This window comes from Urocampus carinirostris, chromosome 7 (genome assembly GCF_059441175.1).
Source record: "Urocampus carinirostris isolate Australia breed hairy pipefish chromosome 7, RoL_Ucar_1.0, whole genome shotgun sequence".
In the NCBI taxonomy this organism is placed as follows: Eukaryota; Metazoa; Chordata; class Actinopteri; order Syngnathiformes; family Syngnathidae; genus Urocampus; species Urocampus carinirostris.
In genome coordinates this window covers 8,385,825-8,413,011 of record NC_142355.1, presented here as the reverse complement: position 1 = coordinate 8,413,011, position 27,187 = coordinate 8,385,825, and the positions used below count along the sequence as shown (strand labels likewise).

Here is a 27,187-nt window from a genome sequence, read left to right as displayed (position 1 = left end):
TCGAGTCGGCGGCTGCTTGCCTTAGTTGCAAGACTTTGCGACTTAATATTGATCCATAAATAAGGCGCACTGTATAACAAGGCGCATGATCAGCTTTTGAAAAAAATAAAGGCTTTTAGGTGCGCCTTATAATGCGGAAAATACGGTAAGTCAACTGCAAGAAAACATTCTTTCTGCAATACATTCTTATATACACACTTCTTTGAGATTGAAAGTGACATTTGAAACTTTTCTTTCATTGCAACCGCTTATTTGGTAAGGCACTCAGAAAAGTGCAGCCTTTAGCCGCCCATGCCCCCCCGCCTTTCTCTCTGTCGTCATCACAGCCGGTAGTGCACACTTTAAGACAGCAACAAACTGGCTTGCAGTAATGCATTTGTGATCACCGTAATCTCTCTCGAGGGATGATTGCTAAAATGTCCTACTGTGCACTGAAATTAGGCATTATAGAAAAGTTAAAAGGTTTCTTTAAATGCCAGGCGCGACTACGTTTCATGGTGGATAAAATTGCAACTAACGCTGAAAAAATAAATACTTTGATTTTTATTCAATGTATTGACTAACCTTTTATAAAGTGCTTGTGTTGTTTTTTAGTGTCCCGATGGAAATGCGCTTCTCTGAAAATCTGTTTTAACAACTTCTGTGGCCGGGGATCGTTGCAACAAGGAACCCTCCTTTGGCTGCCATCCGGCTCTCTGCTCACCTTTAATGTCACCTCTCTGGTGGGGAAGGAGCCTGAGCTGGTGTGTGAGGTTGAAAGGTTCCGACTAGATTTAGTCGGACTCACCTCCACACACAGCTTGGGCTCTGGTACCAGTCCTATCGAGAGGAGTTGGACCACAGGTGTCAAACAGGCGGCCCGCGGGCCGGATCAGGCCCGCTAAGGGATTGAATCCGGCCCGCGAGACAACACTCAGAGAAGCGCAAGAGAAAAACAAGCTGCAGGTCAAAATATCTCTCTCTCTCTCTCTCTCTCTCTCTCTCTCTCTCTCTCTCTCTCTCTCTCTCTCTTTCTCTTCCTTTGTTGCTCTTTGTTTCTTTCTCTCTCTGTGTCTTTTTAACTTATTTTGCTCTAACTTCCTTTTTTTCTTTTCTCTCTTTTCTCTTTCTCTCTTACTACCCTTCACGCTTTCTTTTCTCTTTTCTCTCACTCTGTCTTTCTATTTCTCTTTGGATTTCTTTCTTCCTCCTCCTTTCTTTTCCTCCTCTCTCATGACTTTTTATTTCTTTTGTTTCTCACGCTCTCTCCCCCTCTCTCTTTTTCTTTCTTTGTCCCGCCCTCTCTCCTTTCCCTCCCTCTTTCTCTTGTTTCTTTATCCATCTCTCTCTCTCTCTCTCTCTCTCTCTCTCTCTCTCTCTCTCTCTCTCTCTCTCTCTCTCTCTCTCTCTCTCTCTTTTCCAACCCTTTTCTCAAACTCTCTGTCTCTCTGTGTCTCTATTTTTCTCTTCCTTTGTTGCTCTTTGTCTCTTTCTCTCTCTGTGTCTTTTTAACTTCATTTCCTCTAACTTCCTTTTTTCCTTTTCTCTTTCTCTCTTCCTTCCCTTCGCGCTTTCTTTTCTCTTTTCTCTCCTTCTGTCTTTCTATTTCTCTTTGGATTTCTTTCTTCCTCTCCCTTTCTTTCCCCCTCTCTCACGACTTCTCTTTTTATCCCCTTTGTTTCTCATGCTCCCCTCTCTCTCTTTTTCTTTCTTTGTCCCGCCCTCTCTCCTTTTCCCTCCCTCTTTCTCTCATATTTTTATCTCTCTTTTTCTTTCTCTTTACTCTACTAGTCCGGCCCCCCTATAGAATGTTTGTTCTATCGTGTGGCCCCCAAATTAAAATGAGTTTGACACCCCTGGGTTGGACACTCTTTGCAGAGCCGGTGTGGGCATATTACTTCATACCTATCAACCTCCACGGCTCCATGCCCTTACAAAATGTTGTATTTTCCCTTACAAAATACAAAATAATCTTACACCATATTTTTTTTTTCAAACGTGTTTATTTATGTAGTTTAACATGTTATATTGTACACGTGTTTCGTTATATCATAAATATTGTTGATTAACATTTTGTTGTGAGATACTGAGTTGCTCGACATGAATGAGGTTTATTATAAAAAAGGTTCAAATATGAAGTCGCTTGGACGTTCACCGTAGAAGGAAAAAATACATGCAAATATAATTCAGTAGAATAATCTCATCTCATTAGCTACACCGCTTATCCTCAGTAGGGTCGCGGGGGTGCTGGAGCCCATCCCAGCAATCATCGGGCAGTGGGCAGGGGACACCCTGAACCGGTTGCCAGCCAATCGCAGGGCACACGGGGACAGACAACTCACTCGTTCATTCACGCCTAGGGACAATTTGGACCGGCCAATTCACCTGAAATGCAATTTTTTGGAATGTGGGAAGAAACCGGAGTGCCCGGAGGAAACCCACGCAAGCACGGGGAGAACATACAAACTCTGCACAGGAAGTCTGGAGCTGGATTTGAACCCATGCAGGAGGTTCCCAAGACTTGAACTGTGCCGCACATGCGCTAACCACTGCGCCGCCGTGCTGCCCAGTAGAATAATACATTTTCTTATTCAAATTATTAATTCATTTTCTGCATTAAAATATTGTTGGCAATATACTGAATGAAGGAATAACCACAAACCTGTTTTTTTTCATTTTCTCCTTTCATACTTCCTTTTTTTCTTAACTTCTTTATACAACATAATCATTCGTAATATAATGCATCAAAGCAAGTGAGTCGTTTGAGAGCCGTCTCTCTTTAATGAGTTGACCCGAAAAAGCCGGTTCTCTAAAAAGAGACGGACTTCCTTTTACTACCAAACTACCACATGAAATTCGAGGCGGCAGACGCATGCGCACAGTAGCATCAAACTGCTCGCTTTGTTTGCAACAAAAAAAAAACGATACAGAGATAGTGGCGAACTCGTTTGACTTGATTGATTTGCCGTTTTATGATAGTCGGTGTATACCGGATGGTACCCGTGATTGACAAATTTGCGTTTTTCCGCACAGATTTTCTTGTACATCGTACACGTCTTAAAATGCATAATAAGCGTACTTTGTACGGCAAAAACGTACATGTTGACAGGTATGTTACTTGGGCCTGAAGGTTGGCCTTCGAATGAGGTGGGGACGGTTCCTAACTGTTTTTTTGCTTACGCACCAAACAGCAGTTCAGAGTATTTTGAGTCCTTGAAGGGTGTGCTTGAGAGCGCGTCCCCTGAGGACTCCCTCATACAGCTTGGGGACTTCAACGCTCATGAGGGGTATGACAGAGAGACATAGAAAATAAATACTCACAGGGTGTTATTATTTATTGTAGTTAGGTGATACTTTCCTGAAAAACAAAACAAAAAGAATGATGAACTTTCCTTGCTTGTACCTCTTAATGGACCTTATCAGTGAAGCTGAGAAGTGTGTTCCTTCTATCGTTAGAACTCACTCTCTGGTCCTCTTTCTTAAAAGAGGGGTTATCCAGAATTACAGCTGAAAAACATCCACAGCCTTTAGGAACCCGGTTAGATCTCATTCAACCTCTGAGCCTGGCCACAGAGGAGTTTTTGACCACCTTAGTGACTTCAGAGAGCTCATGTCAGAGACCCCAGAATCCGCATCCACAAAAGTGGTCCTCAACTTATTTGGCTTGTTTCTTTACGCCCAGAGTTGATGTCAGCAGCATTCCATCTCCACTTTACATGATGTTAATAGTGTCATGATTGACAAAATGAAGACACCTGGGGCAATCATTTGGCGCGCAGGAGCGCGCTCTCTGATTGGCTGGCACTCTCCTCTTAAGCTGTCAGCGCCCAGAGAGGAGTGTCAGACCGTACTTGTGTCTCTCTGTGTGTTTCGCCAGATTACCAGTACCAAAGACTTCTGCTTGGTTTCTGCCTGCCTTCTGTTTTGATCTGTTTCCGCCCCACGTTTACAACCTGCTCTCCTGCCCTGGCCATCGACCTGCCTGCTAAGCTGTACCGATTCTGCCTACCCGTCATGGAACTGCCATTCCGTCCGAAGCGGTTGATGACTGACAAACGCCGGCGTCCAAAGCAAGCTCTGACAACTCATTTCAATAAAGATTCCTTTAAAACAAACGCAATTGGGTCCGAGATTCCGTCCTGGTTCATGACAAATAGTGCATTACTTTCCTCTTAAGAGATGACGGATGCTTTACCAGAATAACTCTCAATCTGGAAGTCGACTTCAATTCCTTCACCAAACTTCTCCCATGGTCACACTTTACCTGCTAGCTACACCAGGATTACCACAGGCCAAAAAATGCAGAGTAGGACATTTTCTTCAGGCGGACGGCCTCCCTTACCGCTGCTGTCCACCAGACCCCACATGAGGATCAGGAACTTTGAAGCACAAATTCCCCTACACGGATGTATTTTACCGGTGCCTCCCTGAGCTGGTGTGTGAAAAAATGGTGCAAAACACTCTTGAGAACTTAATGGTCACCAAAACACTGAAAATGTCACCTTTGCATCTTTATTTTGTTCTTTTCACGCTTGGGATCGATGTGCGCCCGGATCTCCAACCTCTTTCAAGTTGTGAGTTACTTTTTGTTACTTACCTTCTCAATAAAAGCATTTATTGACTTGAGCAAGCGCGAGCTTCTGTCAACTGAGGACACGGTGTGGACACTCTTATTGTGAAGGGGAGGGGGAGGCCCTGACACAATGCTTAATCATGGTGAGTTATTGCTTCGCTCACCCCCCCTCCTTCAACTCCTCCCACCTCACCCCCTTTTTATGTGGCGCTGTTTATCATGGAGGAACTCGGCGACGCAACGTAAGTATATTCTCTTTTGTCACATTTCATCTCAAGTTTGACTTTATTATACCAAAAGCGAGTGGTTGTTTGTACTACCTAAACACGGCTAATTGTGTGTGGTTTCGTGTATTTGTTGTAAAAGCCGTTCGATGCCGCTAGCTAAAGTAGCTCTTTCACTTTCATTAAAATGAACACAGACCATTTTTTTAACTGTTGTTTCCCAAAACGCTTCACAAACACTCATCAAATATCACATTTTCACTGTTTTTATTTTCAATATGTAACCGGTAGTGTTAACAAGCTAAATGAACTGCGATGGCTGCATGTGGTTGAGAGCGGTTAATACAATCATACTGAATGGTTCGTAGTGGTTTCGCCGCAGTCCTATTCCGTGTAAATTGATTATGTAAGACATGGCTACACTTGTGGGTCATGTTTTAGTACATTCAGTTCCAGTGTGAAGAGTTCTGGATGAGTCACCCAATAACTCCTTGCCATTATGCCAGCGATCACTTCGGTTTAATGGCGAGGGGTATACTGTATACCTGTATATGTTTTTTTAAAGCATTTTTGAAGGGGCGCCGCTACTTTGCGGATTTTCAGTTTTCGCGGGTGGTCTCGGTCCCCATTAACCGCGATAACCGAGGGATTACTGTAATTAGCGCAAAGGGCACCAATTTTGATATATGGATTTCTAAAATAACAACCTATAATGTTATCTTTATGTCGTTACTGTCTCATTACTAGGTTCATTGTTGGAGGCATGGTTAAAAAGACTCAGTCAATTACCCCAAAAATAATTTTACTAAAAAAAATCACAATGACCCAGAGGGTGATCTATTTTCAGAACCGGTCCGCGGACACCTCAGCTGTCCTTAGGGCCCACCCTAGCGCACATGATTGCTGTGTTGGAGACCCCTGATGTGCACTGTAAAGTTTTTCTCCTTTTATGTAGGAAATGAAAATCTTGGGAAAATTGCACCATTCAAAAGAGATCCATTGGGCAAGGGTAATTGCTCAAATGACCATTAGCAGCAGCCTTTAAAAGACCAGTGAAATGTTCCCATTATATTGTGCAGTTATGTGTTTTTTTTTTCATGCATAGTAACTTGCAAGGGCGCTTGAAGTAGCTGAATTTTACAACAAAAAACAAAGGTCGACTTTGGCAAAATTCTTTCTTTCCAGTCGATTATACTTTGTCGATGGGGGTGTTGAAGAAAATACTATTTACAACACTTTAACCATTAGGAGGAGGATAAAGAAAGTCCTCGCTCTCAGGAATTATATTAATTGCATGGCTGAAGCGATGATTAACTTAGATAGGGGAGAAAGAAAATACTAATTGCAAGCATGTTTTAGAGTACTCGTGCCAAAAAAATGTATAGTCAAATCTAAAATGCATTTAAGGCTTTGGATGGTGCTACTTTTGTCACAGACCAGGGCAGGAAACAGAATTTAGAACCCACCCGCGTAACGTACTCACAATTTATTGGGGAGAGGAGGAATGCGCGCGCACTCGATCCGGGCATCGATGGTCACTGAAGTGGATTCAAATCCGAAAAAAAAAAGTTGTCAGAAACAAACGGATCAGGCCAAAAATAAAACAGGATCAAACACAGGCAGATTCACAGAACTAGGCATTTAACACAGAGTTTTAACAGAAGTCTTGCAGAAGTCTCACAGAAGTATCACAGAAGTTTCATAAACGCTCAGACAATAACGGCTCAAAGGAGCGCGTTAAAGTAGTGCCAAGGAGCAATCAGTCAATGCGTCTCAGCCGGTGTCCATGGGCGGGGCCAATTGGGCGCCGTGGCAACCGCGACAGAATCCGGCACCACCCGGCTGGGACCAACTGGGCGCCATGGCAACCGTGAAAACTTTTCATATAAGGGAAATACCATTTCCAATGAACACTGTTCAAAGCCAACGGTTCAATTTGTTTTATTTTTGAAGGGTGCTTAGTTGAGATAGCATTCAGCTTCTTCCACAGATTTTTATTACGGTTTAAATTAGGATTTAGGTAACTGTGCTTTTGAATAATCCATTATTTTACTAATAACAATTCTCAGATGTTTCCTGCTTTGTTTTGAGATTGGGAAGCACCTTTTCTCTAAAATATTTTTGTCGAGAACCGGAACAGGAGGAGGACCCAAATGCGTGATGTTTCTCACGCAAGCTTTTATTTTACGGGAAATGGGGCGGTCATGCACGTTTACACAAAACGTTACTGATTTAGCGATCGCGGGGCGAAAGAAGAAAGACAACAGAAAGCAAGAGACCAACAAGATCGATACCAGTTACACGAGCCGATACCGGACAGATGATGTCGAAACCGGACAGAATGTGATTGAAAGGATTGATAACAGATATAGGATATTGGAGACAGATATCAGACAAAACGAGAATGACGGGCACAATACCAGACACTGGGGACCGGAGACCGAAATCAAAACAGGACGAATCAGACGGGATCGATACCGGACAGGATACACAAACGGGATACCGGACAACCCATGTCAAAACCCACATCTTGCGGGTGCAAATTTTCGTTGATGGACTAACCAAGGGTGAGTGAGAGTACTGAGCTTAAATAAAAGGGAAGCCAATCTGTCAACTAGCCGCAGGTGGCGCCACACAGGCGCCATGGCAACCGCGACAGTCTTGATAGATGGCAAGATAGTCCTTCCAGTTTTATTTTGTGAGAATGAATATTAGCTAAAACTCAGTGATGTGCAGTCGGTGGAGAAAACTAAGGCTTAGCCTCACTTGTCATCATGTAATATAAACTCAAAAATGTATTCAATGATTATATTTATACAGTTTTAAAGTGTTTTATCTTTTAACTTCACAATTTTCGGATTTACTGATTCAAAATATCTGAATTTTGAATTACATTATAAATGTTTTTAATACAATTAATATGCAATGTGGGTGGCAAGGCGGCTGGGTGGTTAACGCGCAGCCCCACAGTGCGGATGTTCAGGGTTCAAGTCCAGTTACCACAGCCTCCTAGTGTAGAGTTTGCATGTTCTCCCGTGCCTGCGTAGGCTTCCTCTTGGCACTCCAGTTCCCTCCCACATTCCAAAAACATGCATGTCAGGTTAATTGGCAGGTTCAAATTGTCCTTAGGTGTGAATGAGCAAGTGAGTTGTCTGTCTCTGTGTGCCCTGCGACTGGCTGGCAACCAGTTCAGGGTGTCCCCTGCCCACTGCCCGAAGATGGCTGGGATGGGCTCCAGCAACCCCGTGACCCAACTGAGGATAAGCATAATGGATAGTATGTAACGTATTACTGTGCTGAGCGTCTGCAGATGCAGAGTGAGGCAAGCAATTCTCTTGCCTCATGGGTAAAAACTTTGATTATAGCAGGGGTCAGGAACCTTTTTGACCCAAAGAGCCATAAAAGCAAAAAATGTTTAAAAAAGACATTGAGTGAGCCACATCATATATTTTCAGACAGAAATTGAAAAAACTGCCAAACACGCTCTCTAGACAAAAGCTAATTCTTCAGCACATTTTATTTCACTGTGTGTATGAAATGATAATAATCCCAAATCCTGTGTCCCAAATCAATGTGGGGGGTTTTTAAGGGTTATTGATCTATCTTCGTTATTCATTATCCATTATCCGTTATCGGTCAGTTCATTATACGCTACAAAGCCTAGGAGCCGGGACACTTACTCTCAGCCAAAAGGCTAAGCTAAGGTCCTAGCCCTATAGCCTTGTTGCGATCATTGCGAATGCACCGTTCCCGGAGGTACTGCAATACCGGGCCGATGCGTGGAGTGGACCGAGCAAGCTCCCAAATCAATGTAAATATGCCATTTACAATTCGTCTTCCACCTTCAGTTAAGAGTGTTGAGGCAATTTTTTCCCATGAAGTTTGTCCTTAATAACTGTTTCAAAACAAGGTGCATGCAAAGTTATTTTGTAAAAATGTCACATATTACTGCAAACGATAAGCATATCGTCGTATTCACTTTCGGTGTAAACTGCACTGAGCGAGAGAGAGAGAGAAGGAAGTGCCTTGTGCTGTGTGCAGGGATCCGCCCACCTGTACTGCTCATCCAATCAAAGTCGTTTGCCAGCGTTTTTATTCATCAGTTTAAATGGTTTCTTATCAAACTTCTGCATTAAGTTGCTTTGGCTTTATATGAACCAAAATCGGGATGAAATCACTTGACTTTGGAACGCCACAGAGAGATGTGCAATAGTTACATTTTATTTCGGAGCCATATGTACTCATGAAAAGAGCCATACATGGCTCCCTAGCCATAAATTCCCTACCCCTGGATTATAGGCTAAAGACGATAAAGTTTTGGGGGGCTACAGTTCGTGTATTGCTTTGTGCCAATCAAATAATGAATGAAGATTAATTTATTTGTAAATCTGACTGTCCCTCACCAGACACCAACCTCTTCGCACGTCAATGCTAAAAGCCATTGAGCAAACAGTTGCGACCAAAGAAGACACTAACATGAAAAGAAATTTTCAGTAATATGTGATTTTTTTGCAATGTTTAAATAAACAAAAAGCTGTGTTTTTTTTCAAGCTCATTGTCACCTGTGGAAAAAGGAATGATAAACAGTTACAGACCAGAAACGGACACAGGACCCAATAGCGCTCGTTTTCTCAGTTTTTATTAATAAAGAGGGAAAGCAGGGCTTGCTTCCACGATCCGATGGCTTACCGACCAGGGGAGCGGGCTATGCGGAAGTGGCACTTCCGTGTCTAGCGAGGAGGATCGGAAACAGGTGGGAATTACAAGTCGCTGGCCGGGACTGGAGAGCAAAGGCGGTGTCAAGTTCGGAAACGAGGTCGGCAACAGGATGCAGGCAGGTAGCAGGGCAAAACAGATCAGGTAACAGGCAGGCAGAATGGAGCAAAGTCATGTCCTTAAACAGGTTGGCAACAAAGATCAGGCAGAGAAAAGCAGGGCAGGAACAGAGTCGGACGCAAAGGCTTACTGAGCTGGTGGCAACAGTTCGCATAACAATCTGACGGCTTCCTCTTGGAAAAAGAGAGCATCAGCCAATCAGCTGTCCAGGTCGTTGGCGCCAATTAAGCAGTCGCAGGTGCTCTCAATCGGTAATCATGACATAAACAGCTACAATATGGGTTATTTACAATGATTTGAATAAGATATTTGATTCGTCCATCAGTAATAAATAAAAGAAATTTGTGATTATTGTTATTGTTATTATTGAAATGGTGTCAAGCAAGGATTGAGGCAACAATGCATCGTTTATTCGGTCCGGGTTTGGTACACAGGGGACACAAAAATCGAGAGGCAACCGTATCTTGATCACCAGAGGCTGTTGTCGATGTCCAGGGTCAGGCATGGTGTCGGTGATCCGGAAAATTCACGTTGAAGAAAGTCCAAATGTTCGGCAGGTCGTGGTCAGGAAAGGAGGCAAGGGTTTGGTACTCTGAAAACAAGACAAGGCTGAGACAAGATAGATAGATAGATAGATAGATAGATAGATAGATAGATAGATAGATAGATAGATAGATAGATAGATAGATAGATAGATAGATAGATAGATAGATAGATAGATAGATAGATAGATAGATAGATAGATAGATAGATAGATAGATAGATAGATAGATAGATAGATAGATAGATAGATAGATAGATAGATAGATAGATAGATAGATAGATAGATAGATAGATAGATAGGTGGACAGATCAAAATTCAAAATGACCAAAACACATTAATATTCTCCACTTTTTTGCCTAGCCATTGGTGATGAAAGAAAAAAGAAAAAAAAGGAAAGAATAAAAAAGGAAATAAAAATATGAAACAATGAAAAGAGAAAAAAGGTTTAAAAAGAATAAAAAAGAAAAGAGGGAAAAAAGAAAAAAATGGTAAAGGAAAGAAAATAATGAAAAAAGAAAGATCAAATGGAAAAGTGAGAAAATGAAAACTGAAAAAAAATAATACCCAAAATGAGCAAAAATATTTTACAGTAGAGTGATATTTTTACTATGTTCTAAAATGTTTCCATTTTGTGAAAGAATATGATAAAATGATGTGCAAAAGAAAGAAAAAGAAATAAAGCTTGGCAGCAAGATGACGGCCAATCATGTCAGCTCCCTCTAAGTGAGGATCAAGTAAATGCTAATTTTCTAACCACCAAGTATTAAAAGAAAAAATGTTTTCATGATATTTGGTCTGCATTTATTTCAAGTGAATGAAGAATTTCCAAAGTGCTTTACAATGTGCTTCGCACTTACCCATTCAAACTCACACACACAATCACACACCAATAGCGGCCATGCAAGGTGCCAACCTGCTTATTGGGGGCATTAGGGATTTAGTGTCTTGCCCAAGGACACTTCGACATATAACACGGAGGAGCCGAGAATCAAACCTGCGATCTCTTGATCCCGAGACGAGCGCTCTACATCGTTTTTTTTCATCGCAAACGAAGCGAGCGGTTTGATGTAATGAAAGGAAGTCCGTCTCTTTTTAGAGAACCGGCTTTTTCGGCTCAACTCATTAAAGAGAGCCGGCTCTCAAACGGCTCACTTGCTTTGATGCATTATATTACGAATTATTATGTTGTATAAAGAATAAGGAAGTATAAAAGGAGAGAAAGAAAATGAAAAAAGACAGGTTTGTGTTTATCCCTTCAATCAGTTTATTACCAACAATCATTTAATGCAGAAAATGAATTCATATTTTGAAAAAGAAAATGTATTATTCTGCTTAATTATATTTGCATGTAGTTTTTACTTCTACGGTGAACGTCCAAGCGACTTCATATTTGAACTTTTTTATAATAAACCTCATTCATGTCGAGCAACTCAGTATCTCACAACAAAATGTTAATCAACAATATTTATGATATAACGAAACACGTGTACAATATAACATGTTAAACTACATAAATAAACACGTTTGGAAAAAAAATATGGTGTAAGATTATTTTGTATTTTGTAAGGGAAAATACAACATTTTGTAAGGGCATGGAGCCCTGGAGCTTGAGGCGCCGATGAACAACAGCGTGCAATACTGTTTTAAACCTCATGAGAAAAAATAGCGCTGTCTTAAAATAGCGCAACCACCTTCTTCTTCGCTTTCATTTACCTTCTCATTTCAACCACAACAAACAGCACCGTTTTGTAGCGACAAATTCACTATTTCTTCGTACTCGTTTTTTATTTGCTAAATGTTTAGCACATGTTGTGTTTTAAAGTTTGACGCTGTAAAGTGTTCGTCTTCTTAGCTAAATGTCGCTGCTCCCGCCGTAACAACTAAACCAAGTTGCCATTATCTACAAGAAGTGCCAACAAGGTAGGAGAGACTAGCTGCCATACTTTGCTCTGGTTGTGCTTCAATGGCAGATAATGAAAGAAATATAAGTTGTATTAGAGCTATATCTGTTTCACGGTGAAGGAAGCAAAGCCACTGCAAGTTGCGTTAGCCTTAGGGCTTCTCCATGACAATGAAGAAACTCTCAGCTGATGAACATCACTTTGGAGCACTGTGGGTAACCAGGTAGCCTCTTCAGAGTGCCAAATTCCTTGTAACTCGGATGCTACGTGGTAGAAAACAAAACTCTCACATGGGGCAGACTAGTAGATTAAAGAGAAACGGAGAAAATGGAAGGAGGGAAAGAGAGACAAATTAAGAAAAAGATTAACAGAAAGATAGAAAGAGACGAGAAAAAAGATAAGGGAGTACAGTGGAACCTCGGTTCTCGACCATAATCCGTTCCAGAACCCAGTTCGAAAACCGATTTGTTCGATCACCGAAATCATTTCTCCCATTAAAAATAATGTCAATCGTTTTAATCCGTTCCAACACCCTGAATGTTTACCTTGAATGTTTAACGTAAAGTTAACCCAGGCTCATCGTACGTTTGCGTTATCGTAATCTTCCGTACGAGAGATTACACTAACATGAACGTGTAAAAATAGAAAAAATGATAAAGAATAGAATCATGAATAGGATTTCTTACCTTTGTGGTGGTCAGCAGAAGGCGCAGGTGGACGGTGGGGAGAGGAAAATCATCAAAAGTTTTTCAACCTCTTCCAAAACGCAACGGCCGTTGCATGCTTATAGCACTCACTCCCTTAGCCACATCACTAGATTTCACAGCCTCCTTATTCTTTAGTATCGTACTGATCGTAGATTTAGCCATGCTGTATTCCCTAGCAAGATCAGACACTTGCACACCTCCTTCATATTTTGCTATTATTTCTTTCTTAAATGCAATAGTTGTACGCACTACTTTTCTTTTTTTTACCTGTAGCAATTTTGCTGCCTGCACGGACTTTCTTCGGATGCATAATAAGGGGCTAAAACACCCTAGCGTACGCACTCACGCATTACCGGCGTTCGAACTCCGATTTTTTGACCGAACAGCAAAGCAAGAATTTCTCGAAATTTTTGGTCGGACTCCGATTTGTTAGAACTGAGAGGCGTTCGAAAACCGAGGTTCCACTGTAATAGACTAGGAAGAGAGAGAGTCAAAGAGAGCACAAGAGAGAGGAAAACACAGAAAATAAAGACAGGCAGAGGGACAGTGAAAGAGAAGGTAGAGACAGAAAGAGAAGAGAAAGTGAGAGAAGACAAAAAGTAGAAAGCATACCTGTCAACCTCCACGGCTCCTGGCCCGTACAAACTGTCCTATTATCCCGTACAAAATGATCGTACATCATATTATTTTCTTTTCGGAATGATGCATGATGGGAAATCCCCAGGCGGCAGACACATGCGCACAGTGGCATCAAACCGCTCGCTTCATTTGCAACAAAAAAAAACGATACTGAGATAGAGGCTTCCGCGGCGAACTCCTTTGACTTGATTGATTTGCCGTTTCGTGATAGTCGGTGGGTGGTACCCATCATTAACAAATTTTCGTTTTTCCGTACAGATTTCCTTGTACGTCGTACTCGTCTTAAAATGCATAATAAACGTACTTTGTACGGCAAAACCGTACAAGTTGACAGGTATGAGAAAGAGAAGACCAAGAGAGACAAAAAAAGACCTAAAGGAAAGAAAAATAGACCGCTACAGTTGCTGTGAGTGGTGCTTGGATTTGGCGACAATGCGTTACACATTTAAAATTTAGTTCGTTTTTCTCCTGTGCTTCTTTCGGCGTTATCCCGTGGGGCAGACTCAATCTGTCGGTGGGCCTGATATGGCTCACGGGCAGCGCAGTTGTTAGCGCGTGTGCGGCACAGTTCTGAGGTCGTGGGAACCTCCTGCGTGGGTTCATATCCAGCTACCGGCCTTACTGTGCGGAGTTTGTATGCCCTCCCCGTGCTTGTGTGGATTTACCATTTTTTCATCCCACATTCCAAAGACATGCATTTCAGGTGAATCGGCCGGTCCAAATTGTCCCTAGGTGTGACTGAGCGCGTGAGTTGTCTGTCCCCGTGTGCCCTGCGATTGGCTGGCAACCAGTTCAGGGTGTCCCCTGTCCACTGCCCGATGATTGCTGGGAAATGATTAATGCAATCCAGTTTCATTTTGTCACACCAAGAATATAATTTAGTCAATTTTGGCAGAAGAGTCCTTTTCTTGCTAGGAGTATTTTTTGTTTATTTTCTTTCGTCGAATCATTCGCTTCAACACACGTGTTTTCCTTGCCTCCGCCATCTTCTGAAGAATTTCTCCGCAGTTTTTTCGTGCCGGAATTATTGCCGTTGTTATCATTTTCTGCATTATGTTTCGACTTATTACTGACACTGAAGAAATTACCAATTTTGTGTTGATTTGCACCTAATGCTACCTTCTTTCGGAGGCATACCACAACAATGACGTAATCTCGAAGCAACGAGATCTCGAACCGCAAGACCAAAACAACAATGGCAGATCTGCCTGACGAAAAGTTTGGAGTGCGGCAAATATTTGTTAAAAAAAAAAGTAATTGGGTAATAATGACAATTTTGTGTCAAAAAAGTTGCGTCCCGGGGACTCACATTGATTTGACACTATGCGTCCCCAGCAAAAATGATGCGTCTAGGACGCAGGGACGCAGGCAGACGAGAACACTGGGATGGGCACAGTCAGGCTGTACTTGCCCAAGTCACACCACAGGAAGTGATGCTCCCTTGACCCTGGTGGTTAAGGGATCCGTGAACCGTGAGATATGTGAGCAAAGTACATATAAAAAGAAACCGTGAACCCTCGTATTTCATTAAAAAAAACTATGCTCCTAGCGGTAACCATTGTTTAGTAAACAACAGTTAAACATTGCTAAGTTACTAGAAAATATTAGTTTCCAAGTAAACTTTTGAGAAAAACAGCTTTTTGTGAAAGGATGCATTTCAAGCAGAACTTTCACTTTGGTGCTTTTCTTTGCATTTTATACCTTCAATATCCAAACAATTTTATTTTGCTGTGTGACATTTGATGATTTGATGAAACTTATCAGATGAGAGGGCAGCACGGCAGCGCAGTGGTTAGCGCATGTGCAGCACAGTACTGAGGTTATGGGATTGAACCTTTCTGTGTGGAGTGTGCATGTTCTCCCCGTGCTTGCGTGGGTTTCCTCCCACATTCCAAAAACATGCATGTCAGGTAAATTGGCCGTTCCAAATTGTCCCTACGTGTGAATGGGCATCCCTCTCAATCTTTATGTTTTTGCCGTACAAAGTACGTTTATGATGCATTTTAAGACGTGTACGACGTACAAGAAAATCTGTTCGGAAAAACGCAAATTTGTCAATGATGGGTGCCATCCGGTATACACAGACTATCACGAAACGGCAAATCAATCAAGTCAAAGGAGTTCGCCGCAGTAGCTTCTATCTCGGTATCGTTTTTTTCGTTGCAAACGAAGTGAGCGGTTTGATGCTACTGTGCGCATGCGTCTGCATCATTCCGTGGTAGTTGTGTAGTGACAGGAAGTCCGTCTCTTTTTAGAGAACCGGCTTTTTCGGCTCAACTCATTAAAGAGAGCCGGCTCTCAAACGGCTCACTTGCTTTGATGCATTATACAGTATTACAAATCATTATTGTTGTATAAAGAAGTTAAGAAAAAAAGGAAGTATAAAAGGAGAAAATGAAAAAAGACAGGTTTGTGGTTATCCCTTTAATCAGTATATTACCAACAATAATTTAATGCAGAAATTAAGAAAATGTATTATTCTACCTAATTATATTTGCATGTATTTTTTCCTTCTACAGCGAACGTCCAAACTACTTAATTTTTGAACTTTTTTTATAATAAACCTCATTCATGTCGAGCAACTCAGTGTCTCGCAACAAAATGTTAATTAACAATATATATGATATAAAAAAACACATGTACAATAAAACATGTTAAACTACATAAATAAACACGTTTGGAAAAAAAATATGGTGTAAGATTATTTTTTTATTTTGTAAGGGAAAATATGACAGTTTGTAAGGGCATGGAGCCCTGGAGTTTGACAGGTATGGAATGGGCGAGTGAGTTGTTTGTCTTTGTGTGCTCTGCAACTGGCTGGCAACCAGTTCAGGGTGTTCCCTGCCCACTGCCCGAAGATAGCTGGGATGGGCTCCAGCACCCCTGCGACCCTACAGAGGATAAGCGGTGCAGATGATGGATGGATGGATATAAAATGAGAATAATGCCTGAGACAAATGTCAACAAATATATACCACATGTCTCGCTCCTGCAATTACTTAAGATGGTTGAGACTGTATTTGAACTTTATTTATTTATTCATTTATTTTGAATAATGGTTTTAAAACAATGTGCAAACAGTTATTTTGTAAACACATCACACATATTTGCATACTTTTGACGCTGACAACTTAGGGGAAGAGACAGGAGGGAGTGCTTGCGCTCTTTTGCATGGCTCTAACCATCCCTACTGCTCACCCAATCATATTGGTCTGGGTGCTCTTCTGGTGTTTTGCTTATTTACAATTTGTTATGTGGATTTTCATCATAACGTGTCTCAACAGTGAACAATGATCATTATTTGAGCTTCCATATAAAGGATTCCTAGGCGATGTATAGCCACAGTCTGTTGGGTGACACCTTAACTTTCAACTATGGTTAAAAATGCGCCCTATGTAAACTGGACAGTACCAACAAGAACTTCAGCATTGATTTGGTCATACGTGATTTCAATCAGCTTCGCTCAATCAAATTTTAACCGACATGGAAAACTCTTGCATGGAGCCATTTAGTCTAAATTCTTGCAGCAATTTTCAAGCTTTTCCAAGAATGAATATTGGCTCCAAATATTTGTCATCGGCCTCCTCTCAATACTAATAATCGGTCGATACGTATTTGTAATGATCAAAAAACATAAAATAGAATAAATTAGGGGGGAAATGTATAAGTTGACACGTATGCAAATTACACCTGGCATCGTTCTTTTCTGTCGTCGAAAAAAGTCCACACTGCGCTGTGTTCTTCTTGTTTGCCTCTATCATTTTAGCTTCGGTTTAGCTTTTATGGCTCTTTGGGTCAAAAAGGTTCCTGATTTGGCCCTGTCTTCTGCATGGCAAACAGGATGCAGCAGCAGGCCAAGTTGGAAGAGATGCTAAAAGTATGCCTGTCAGTAATCACCCAGATATAAACTTGGTGGGTTGCCAAAAGGTGGTGGGTGAAAGAGAGCAGGACTAACTCCAAATAGAAGAGTTTCTTTGAGGATTATGTAGCACGAACACACACCATTGCATTTACGATAATTTTTATAATAAGACATAAAAAAGGTATTTTGATCAACTTTCCATTTATATATTTGAAAATATCACATTTTTTATATATGCAACTTTATGAGAATGGCGGGACCAATTAAAACCCTGGCAGCCTACCGGAGACTCTGTATGGTATGTTTTCTCACTTGGTAGCATTTTAAGTAGGCCATAATACAGAAGTCATCAACCTTTTAAAAACTGAGAGCTACATTAAGCTGCTCCAAAAAACCTTCAATTGTTTTTTCTTTCTTTTATATTGTTTGTTTCTTGCTTTTTTCCCCCTTTTTCTTTTCTTTTTCTTTACCTGTGTTTTTCTTTTTTTTTCTTTTGTTATTTTTTTCCATTTCCTTTTTAATTCTTTTTCTTTTTTTTTGTTCCTTTTTTTCTTTCCCTTGCTTTTTTGTTTTTCTTTAATTTTTCCTTTTTAAATTGCATTGCTTTTTTTTTCCTTTTATCCTGACTATACTCATTTTGCTCTTTTCTCTTTTCCTTTAATTCATTTCATTTTTCCCTTTTTCTTTGTATACCCTAGCCCCATTTTTATTCTCTGCAAAAGTCAGAGAAATAAATAAGAAGAAAGTTGCTTTGAGTCTCCGTAGATTTTCATACCAATTCTTGTTTTTTTTAATCGTCAGATCTTGTTATGTGTCGCATTTCTTTTTTTAAAGTTGAGAACGGTGTAAAGTTTTATCAGAGGCGTTTTTGTGGGCTTCAAGCAGACCGTAGCTCCACCGACCCCCAAGTTTGAGACTCCTGTCTCATATGATATAGTGGAGTTTGATTGTGAGAAAAGGGAAAAACAAAGTCCCTCAATTTTTCAAAGCTGGCAGAATTACCAATCTTATTTTCATTTACTGAGCGGTTCTTTGACTTTGTTAATGCGACAGGCCTACTCACCCAACAACACCAACCGTACGCTATATACAGCAATCTCAACGGAATCAGAAGCACACCATGGTCAACGTTAACTTGAGAAATTACGACTAAAAGTCATTTTCAATGTAACCAAAAGTTGTTTTTCGTCCTCAAAATTTTGCACAATTTACACATTTAGGAATGTCTAATTTAACGATAAGATGCTAAAAGGAAAATGTCTTCTATCACTGAAGTGGATAATTTCACATGCATCATTCTATTCAGGTCTTCAATAGATGTGGTTAATAATTGCAAATGGACCCATTAGCAGTTATTTTATTCCAGTGTTCTCTGAGCTTTTCCCCCCTCATTCTTGCTTGACAATTCAGAACTCTCTTCATAAGAAAATTGCCCTTTTCATAAATCTATGTGCTTAGAATTGCTGCAATTATCTATGAAATGAATTACCACTCAGGACTACCTATGTACATTTGACAAGTAGATATATTTAAATTAAGTAATCAGGAATAATGTGCTTATTTGTATTGAAAATAATACGCAATCGTAAATATTAATACTTATTTGTCCCTGTTTAGCTTCCCGGAGCAATGGTATGTTATCCAGTTACTTGTTCTATTTTTGAAAGAACGGATGAACAGTTTTGCTGAACTGGTTTGGTGATTGTCACTTTTGTTTTGATCAGCGCCCTGACTTTTGACCTGACAGAGCATAGAGGGGATTTCATTTATAGTTAACAATTGCACTAGCCATTTTTAATTTTACATTCTATTTGTGTAAAAATAGCAAGCTCCTGGTTGTCCTAGATGCCTGGGGTTTGCACGAAAAGGTCACGGGTCCAAGCTCAGTTTGTCGATTCCATTATTTTGTCCCTCTTTTGTGCAGATCCTGTTTCTAATCCCCGGAAGTTTTTGCCATATTTATGTCAAAGTTGTTATAGCCATTCATATGCAATAAAATATAATTTATCTGGTAAACTCACTCCTATTGTTTTTCCCTCTGGTTTGCGTTTGTTTTTGAATATAGATTTTTCTTCCTGACATTTGATTTAATATATTTCCAACAGTTCATGCTGAAAAGATTTTGGCTCACATTTCCTACAAAGGCAACCACATCTACGTGTGAAAGTCTGGTGGAGATGGCTTGAGCCATGTCCGAAGTCTGGTCCAGGGGCCAGTTACGGTCCCTGATCAAATTTTTACTGGCCCGCCAGTAATGTCGACCGCAGTATAAAATGAATTTGTCCCCAAATAATTCACTATTTCACCAGATGATGGCAGTAGCCCTTTTGCCACCTTGCCCTTGGCATTCTGTGATAATTTAACCCACACTATTTCTGATATGGCGGTAAATAAATTAAAAAAAATGTTGACAGTGAGGGCTGCCACTTCTAAGACAAGTGGAAATTGCAGTATTTTTCTCAGAAATCTGAAACAACCGTGTCTGCCTAATTTGCCAAGAAACTGTGGCTGTTAGAGCATAAAATCAACTAGAGGCACTGCCAAACAAAACATGCTAAATACAAAATCCTAACTGAAAACGAACACTGTGAAAAGGTAAAGCAAACGGAAGCTGTTTTAATGGCACAGCGGTGCTTCTTCACAAGACCGAATGAAAATGCTAAGCCATATACCCACCCCCCCCATTCTTTTGCTTGTTAGTATCAAACACGTGCATTGTTTATGTGTCTCTACTATGTTCCTTCGTGACTGATCAATCAGTATCCATATCAATGAGCTGACAAATCGATAATTTAGAGCTAAAACAAAATGTTTTGTATTTCTTCCTTCATAATAAATGCTAGACACAATATGAAGCTATGTTGAATTCATTTGGTAGGAAACTATGTGCACTACCTGTTAGAGTCTGATTTAAATAAATATATTATAAAGCAATTACCCTACCCTATGGGAGTATGAAAACGCAGAATTGCAAAGACAATTTAAGAGGTGGTTTTTCAAAGAACCACTAAAACGAGTTAAAATCACTCGAACTTAAAATAAGTTTGAAGCAGATGAGACTGTTCAGGATGTACGTAAGAAGTGTTCCCAAAGATTACTTACATCGTCCAGCCCCACAAAAGAAAAGAAAGATTAATGGAATTGTTCCAACCAGGTCCAAAAAAGTCTTTGTGGCAAGCTAGACATGATGAGGTTGGCATTTCAAAATCATCTGTCCAACGCATCTTGAAACATTGTCAATGGAGAAGTTATATTTCAAGATTATTCCCCAATACTTTCCTGGACTTCATTCAAATGTTTCAAGTAATCTTTCTTCCATTGTGTAGTTTGTCGATGTACCTGGTTTTCCAGAATGCTGCCTATAGACGTCCTAAACATTTCTTTCAGCTTCAAGCTTCTCTCTAATCTGAGTGATTGTAACTCCTGTTGTTTTTTCTTTGTTTAACTCCTTCCTAAATTGTCAATGCACCTCTACTGCTTTTTCATACTTCCAGTATCATTTTGGAATAAGCTTGGCAGATCTCCGTTTTGACCACTATCAAACACTTTCATCAGCACTGCTTTTTTTTTTTTTTTCATTTTTCAAATTATTTTTGATGTGGTGTAAAATCTTTCCTCTTTTTCCTGACAGATGGGTGGCTGAGGAAAACTTGTGGATTTGGTCAGCACCTCCATCTATCCATACCATCTAAAGTAAAGCAGTGCTTTAAGTGATTATCTGTCATGATGGATGAAGACATGCCCACCCTAAAACCCAGAAGGATCCAGAATCAAAATGTAGTCCATCGCCTTGAGAAGCGTAGAAGCTCTTCCGGGCGTCCGGGCGCTCACTGGTACAGAGTCCGCTGTTTTCACCAGAACTTGTTTCCCAACTTCACGGTGGTCAATGTGGAAAAGCCTCCTTGCTTCCTGAGAAAGTTCTCACCTGATGGACGCTGCTTCATTGCATTTTCATCTGACCAGACTTCTCTGGAGGTAAATTTTATCGATAGATTACAATGAGTTTGCTCATTTCGTGTTTTTCTTGGTCTTGTTTGGCACACTTAATATTTTGAGCCATATGTACCGTATTTCTCGGACTTAAGCTGCAGTTTATTTTTTTCACAGGGTGTGCGACTTATACTCTGGTGAGACTAATGTGTGAAATCATTAACACATTATTACCTGGTACAGTGGAACCTCGGTTTTCGAACGCCTCTCAGTTCGAACAAATCGGAGTCAGACCAAAAATTTCGAGAAATTCTTACTTCGCTGTTCGGTCAAAAAATCGGAGTTCAAACGCCGGTAATGCGTGAGTGTGTACGCTAGGATGCGATGCTGAGGCGTACGGGTGTAGATGGCTCTTTTGGTGACCAACTGTTATCGCGTGCGGACGTGCTTCGTTTTGCTTTTGCTTTTAATATAAGTGTACCAAGTGTTTTAGCCCCTAATTATGCCTCCGAAGAGAGTCAGTGCAAGCAGCAAAGTTGCTACAGGTGAAAAAATAAAAGTAGTGCGTACAACTATTGCATTTAAGAAAGAAATAATAGCTCCACCTTCCACCTGCGCCTTCTGCTGACCACCACAAAGGTAAGAAATCCTATTCATAATTCTTTTCTTTATCCTTTTTTCTGTTTTTACACGTTCATATTAGCGTAATCGTTCGTGCGGAAGATTACGATAACGCGAACGTACGACTAGCCTGGGTTAGCTTCATGTTTACGTTAAACATTAAGGGTGTTGGAACGGAGCCCAACATTCAGGGTGTTGGAAGGGAGTCCCCTTTCCAATGAACCGCTCACCACTTGTTGTGGAGACCCGGGTGCTAAATGACTTGTAAACGACCTGATTTTTTTATTTTTACACGTTCATGTTAGCGTAATCTTTCGTTCGGAAGATTACGATAACGCGAACATACGATTAGCCTGGGTTAGCTTCATGTTTACGTTAAACATTCAAAGTAAACATTCAGGATTAAAACGATTTACATAATTTTTTATGGGAAAAATGATCTCGGTGATTGAACAAATCGGTTTTCGAACAGGGTTCTGGAACGGATTATGGTCGAGAACCGAGGTTCCATTGTATATAATTTCACATGTTATTTTCACGCTAAACCGCGAGAGGGTGCTCTAGACCTGTGTTGAAAATTTCAACCTTGCTGCGTCGTGCCCCCTTAGCATACGTCACTTGCACAAAGGTCACTAAAATGACTTCGTATCGCCATTTTGGGGGGAAGTGTTATAGAACAGTGAATCATTGAGAATTTGCACTTTGTATAGAAATCACTTTTAAGCAAGTTGAAAATAATTACTTTTATGAAATAAAATCACCTTTGAAAGAGTGGAGAAACTGTTTAACCTATCAGAATGCACTGTGCATATTGGTGTTTCTGGGACCGTCAGAAAAATAGTGTGATAATGAGATAACCTCTAATGCCTTTTTGTACGTCCCCTGTATCACTATGGGTCTAGTGGTAAATTGTTGGTGCCATCACTGCTGAAATCCAGCTTCAATTTCCTTTGCAAACAATATTTTGTGATTTTAATCAGCGATACTTATCGACTGATTAGTCATTGCACTATGACATGCTGTAACGGAAACACGATAGCCCTTTCTGTAGTTTTAATTCCATGCGCTTTATAATCCAGGGCACCTTCTGTATAAAAATAATATGAAATTAGACTATTTTTTGGGTGGTTTCGCCTTATAAAATACAGGATATATCAAGGAGGGTAAAACAAGACTTTAAAAACTTACACTGCTTGAGCCACACTCAGCAGCAACAATTGAAATCAATCGTTTTTTTAATGGTAATTATTAGTCTTTCACATCTCTGTGGAGATTTTCTGAACAACTCTCTTGCACAATTACTTCTAATCAGAAAACCTGGGGCGGGAGGCTAGGTTGAGTATGAACAGTCTTTTATTGGTTATATCGCTTTTTTCTATTCAGATTCAAGTTTTTGGTCCTATTAACGCCAATGCATTCTATTTTTAATGCTCTTCAAAAGTCAGTCAATTGGCTTGCTTCCAATCATTGTAAATTGTGATAGAGAACCCCGCTGTGTTAAACTTGATGTTCCAGATTGGTCAAGATTATACCTTTTTCACTGTAGTCTAAAGGGGGTAGGGTTTATGATTTTTTTTGTCTCATTTACTACTTCACAAAAAGCTGACAATTTAGGGCAAGGTTTGGCAAAGTAAGGCTCGCAGGTTTGAGCATGCCCACAAACCGATTTAATCCGGGCAGTATGATTTCACTCATCTGGACTACAAAATACACAATTGAAAAAGTCAAGTCTTGTTTATTTGTATAGCCCTTAATCACAAGGAGTATCAAAGGGCTGCACGGATCACAGACTATTGCACACTACAGACTATTGTTACACCATCTGATCCAAAACCTACACGATGGCAAGGAAAAACTCAGCATGAGGAAAATAAGGAAACCTTGAAAAGGGACAAGACATGAGGTAATCCCCCTTCCAGGAGGACTAGGCTTCAATCGACGTTGCATTAACAAAAAAACAAACATTAAACATAAAATATAAAATAATGAAAGTTTAATATAAAATTAAAAATGAAATAAAAAGGATGACCAGGTTGCAATGGATGTAGTATTAACAAAAAATACACAGACATTGTCAACATGAAATATAAGTTATTCATAAGCTATGGAATATTAACGTGTTTTAAGCCTAGATTTAAACAGTTTCACTGAGGTTCAAATCTCAGAGGGGGGAATAGCATTCCACAACACCGGGGCCCGAATGGAGAACGCTCTCGAACCTGCACATCTTTTCCTGGCTCTTGGGATCACTAGCAGAAGTTTAACAAAGCTTTAGCCCTTTTCTATAATAGATATGAAATCTAATAGCCAAGTTCCCAAATTAAGGTAAAAGTTTTCATTAAAAAAATATGCAAAGGCTGAAACATGTAAATGATGAAAATATAATGCCAAGATTTCCGTTTTTGAAAAGTCATACTAATAATAATGCATGTCATTTTATCCCTTCGTGTGCCCCTCATAGCCAACATAGAAATAGCTAGTTACATTGTTTTGTATTTGCTTTTTAAAAAAAATCAATTAACAAGTTAAAAAATGTGATGCGATATTGTATTAAGTTTTTCAATGCAAAATGATCAAATTTAGTGCTTAAAAACGAAGGTGTTAATTTGCCATTACTTTTAAAGTTTTTATCTGTTACATTTTTATATTTTGAAAAAAAAATTACGAAATAGTCCCTTTATAGACAAATATAGAATGAAACATAACTTGTGCAAGGAAATGCAAAAGAGAAAAAATTGATAGTCTTATTATACTTGTTTCTCATGTACTGCCTTTAAATTTACAATTTTCTATCGACATATTAAAAAAAGAGAAATGCATCAATGAGCCTTCTTTTTTCCTCTCACCCACCCAAATGTTTGGCCTGCCACACAAAATGTTTAGCCACCTCTGTTTTAGACTACTGCACTGTCTAATACCAGACAAATGAAAGAATCTATCCAGAATCGATTAACCAGAACTTTCCTTGTATGCATTGATCCTTTACACAGTATTTCTTTGCCAGATTTATGAATACCAAGGCTGCCAAGCTGCCCAGGACCTGTTGAAAGGCCATGAGAGCGAAACTCCCCTAACAGCCAGCGACCAGCGCTCCCTCAACATCCGAGGCCGCCTATTTGAACGTTTTTTCTCCTTGCTCCACGTTACTAATGTGGCATCTAACGGGGAACACCTCAACCGCGAATGTAGCCTCTTTACGGATGACTGCCGCTATGTTATCGTCGGCTCAGCCGTTTACGTCCCTGAGGAGCCACAACCCTACTTTTTTGAGGTATTGCATTAAAATCAACACTCATCTGCAGTGCAAAATGAGTGAATGGCATCGGACAACGGTTTATTGTCACTTTGTAATTTGCCAACAGGTTTACCGCAACAACGAATCAGTGACTCCTAATCCTCGTTCCCCTTTAGAGGACTATTCCCTCCACATCATCGACCTCCATACGGGCAAACTATGTGACACCAGATCATTTAAATTTGACAAGATCATCCTGTCTCACAATCAGGGCCTCTACCTCTACAGAAACATCCTGGCTGTGCTGTCGGTGCAGCAGCAAACCATACATGTCTTTCAGGTGGTCGGATTGTTAAGGCTCTGTACAATTACAGTGCCTAGAGAAAATATTAGTCCTCTGAGAATTTTGGGGCATTTTGCCACATTTTAGGCTTTAAACTTGAAATTATTTTAGGAATCAACGTGCAAGACACAATCATGAAGAGGAAACACATTTTTTTAACACTTTATATCATATTTTTACAACTTGAAACGGACAAGTAGGTGTTGCAAAAATATTGGCCTCCTGTTCTCTCAGCTCAGCCACCTGACTCTTGAAGTTGTCAGATGAATTCCCAATGATCTAATGTCGACCTAAATGTTTATCAATGACAACCGGAGTGCATTTAGTCGTAGTGTAAATGCACCTTCTCTGTGATTGGCTCTGAGGTATTTGAAAAGAGACACAGCATTATGAAACCAAAGAACAAATCAGGCAGGTCCAAGATAAAATTGTGAGTAAGTACAAAGCAGGAAAAGAATACAATAAAATTTGGGAGACATTTACACTTCTCCCGGAGCACTGTGCAAGCCATTATATCAAAACCGAGAGAGCATAAAACCACTGCAAACCTACTTTCAGCCCAAAAAAACTAATCAAAGAAGCAACCAAGAAGAAACATTATCACATTGGATGACCTGCAGGCATACACAGCTGAGGTTGGACAATCTGTGCATAATACAACTATTAGTCATACTCGGCATAAATCCACACTTAATGAAAGACAGGCAAAAAGAAAGCCGTTTCTGAAAGGATACCATAAAAAGGCCTGTTTGGCGTGGCAAAAAAAGCCACATGGGAGACACAAATAAAATGTGGAACAAGATGCTCTGGTCAGATGAGATCATAATTTTACTTTTGGGGCTAGATTCAAAGCGTTACTTTTGGCCTAACAGTAACACTGCACATCACTCTGAAAACACCATCCCCACTGTAAAACATGGTGGTGGTTGCATCATGCGCTAGGGAGACACAAATAAAATGTGGAACAAAATGCTCTGCTCAGATTTGATCATAATTTTACTTTTGGGGCTAGATTCAAAGCGTTACTTTTGGCCTAAGAGTAACACTGCGCATCACTCTGAAAACACCATCCCCACTGTAAAACATGGTGGTGGTTGCATCATGCGCTAGGGTTGTTTTTCTTCAGCATGGACAGGGAAGATGGACGAAGCCAAATAGAGGGCGATTCTGGCAGAAAATCTGTTGGCGTCTGCACTAGAACTGAGAATGGGGTGCATGTTCACCATCCAACCGAGTAACGTCCCTAAACCTAAAGTAATATCTACAATGAGATGGTTTAAAACTAATGATGGAAGATTGTTAGAATGGCCAAGCCAAAGTCTAGATCTCAATCCTGTAGAGAATTTGAAAGATCTGAAAAAGGCTGCGCACAAACAATTACAATAAAACCTTGAGGAACTTAAGCTGTATTGTAAAAAAGAATGAGCAGATATTTCTGTTTAAAGATTTGCAAAACTCCTAGACACATACACAAAAAGACTTGTGGCTGTGATCACAGCAAAAGGAGGTTGCTCAAAGTATTAACTCAAAGGGGGCTAATATTGTTTAAATGTAAATAGTCTGCATTTATATAGTGATTTTCAAGTTAATGAAGACCTCCCAAAGCGCTTTACAATGTGCAACTACTTGCTATTGGGGGCATTAGGGATTCAGTGTCTTGCCCAAGGACACTTTGTCATATAACACTGAGGAGGGGATCAACTTGCAACCTCTTGATACAGAGAGGAGCACTCTACCTCCTGAGCCAATGCCGCCCTAAATGACTACTTTTCAATTTTTTTTATTTGTTCCGC

The 27,187-nt window shown here is 40.2% G+C and overlaps 1 protein-coding gene across 1 annotated transcript in view; it reads left to right on the top strand.

The window, feature by feature from the left end:
- Positions 1-11,854: 11,854 nt before the first annotated feature.
- Positions 11,855-27,187, top strand: part of det1 (DET1 partner of COP1 E3 ubiquitin ligase) — a 30,675-nt gene continuing 15,342 nt past the window's right edge. The window contains exons 1-4 of the mRNA XM_088339187.1: positions 11,855-12,076; positions 20,897-21,240; positions 24,821-25,087; positions 25,179-25,391. Of these exons, the coding sequence (XP_088195313.1) occupies positions 20,989-21,240; positions 24,821-25,087; positions 25,179-25,391 (732 nt within the window). The 5' untranslated portion in view covers positions 11,855-12,076; positions 20,897-20,988. The remainder of the gene's footprint in view (positions 12,077-20,896; positions 21,241-24,820; positions 25,088-25,178; positions 25,392-27,187) is intronic.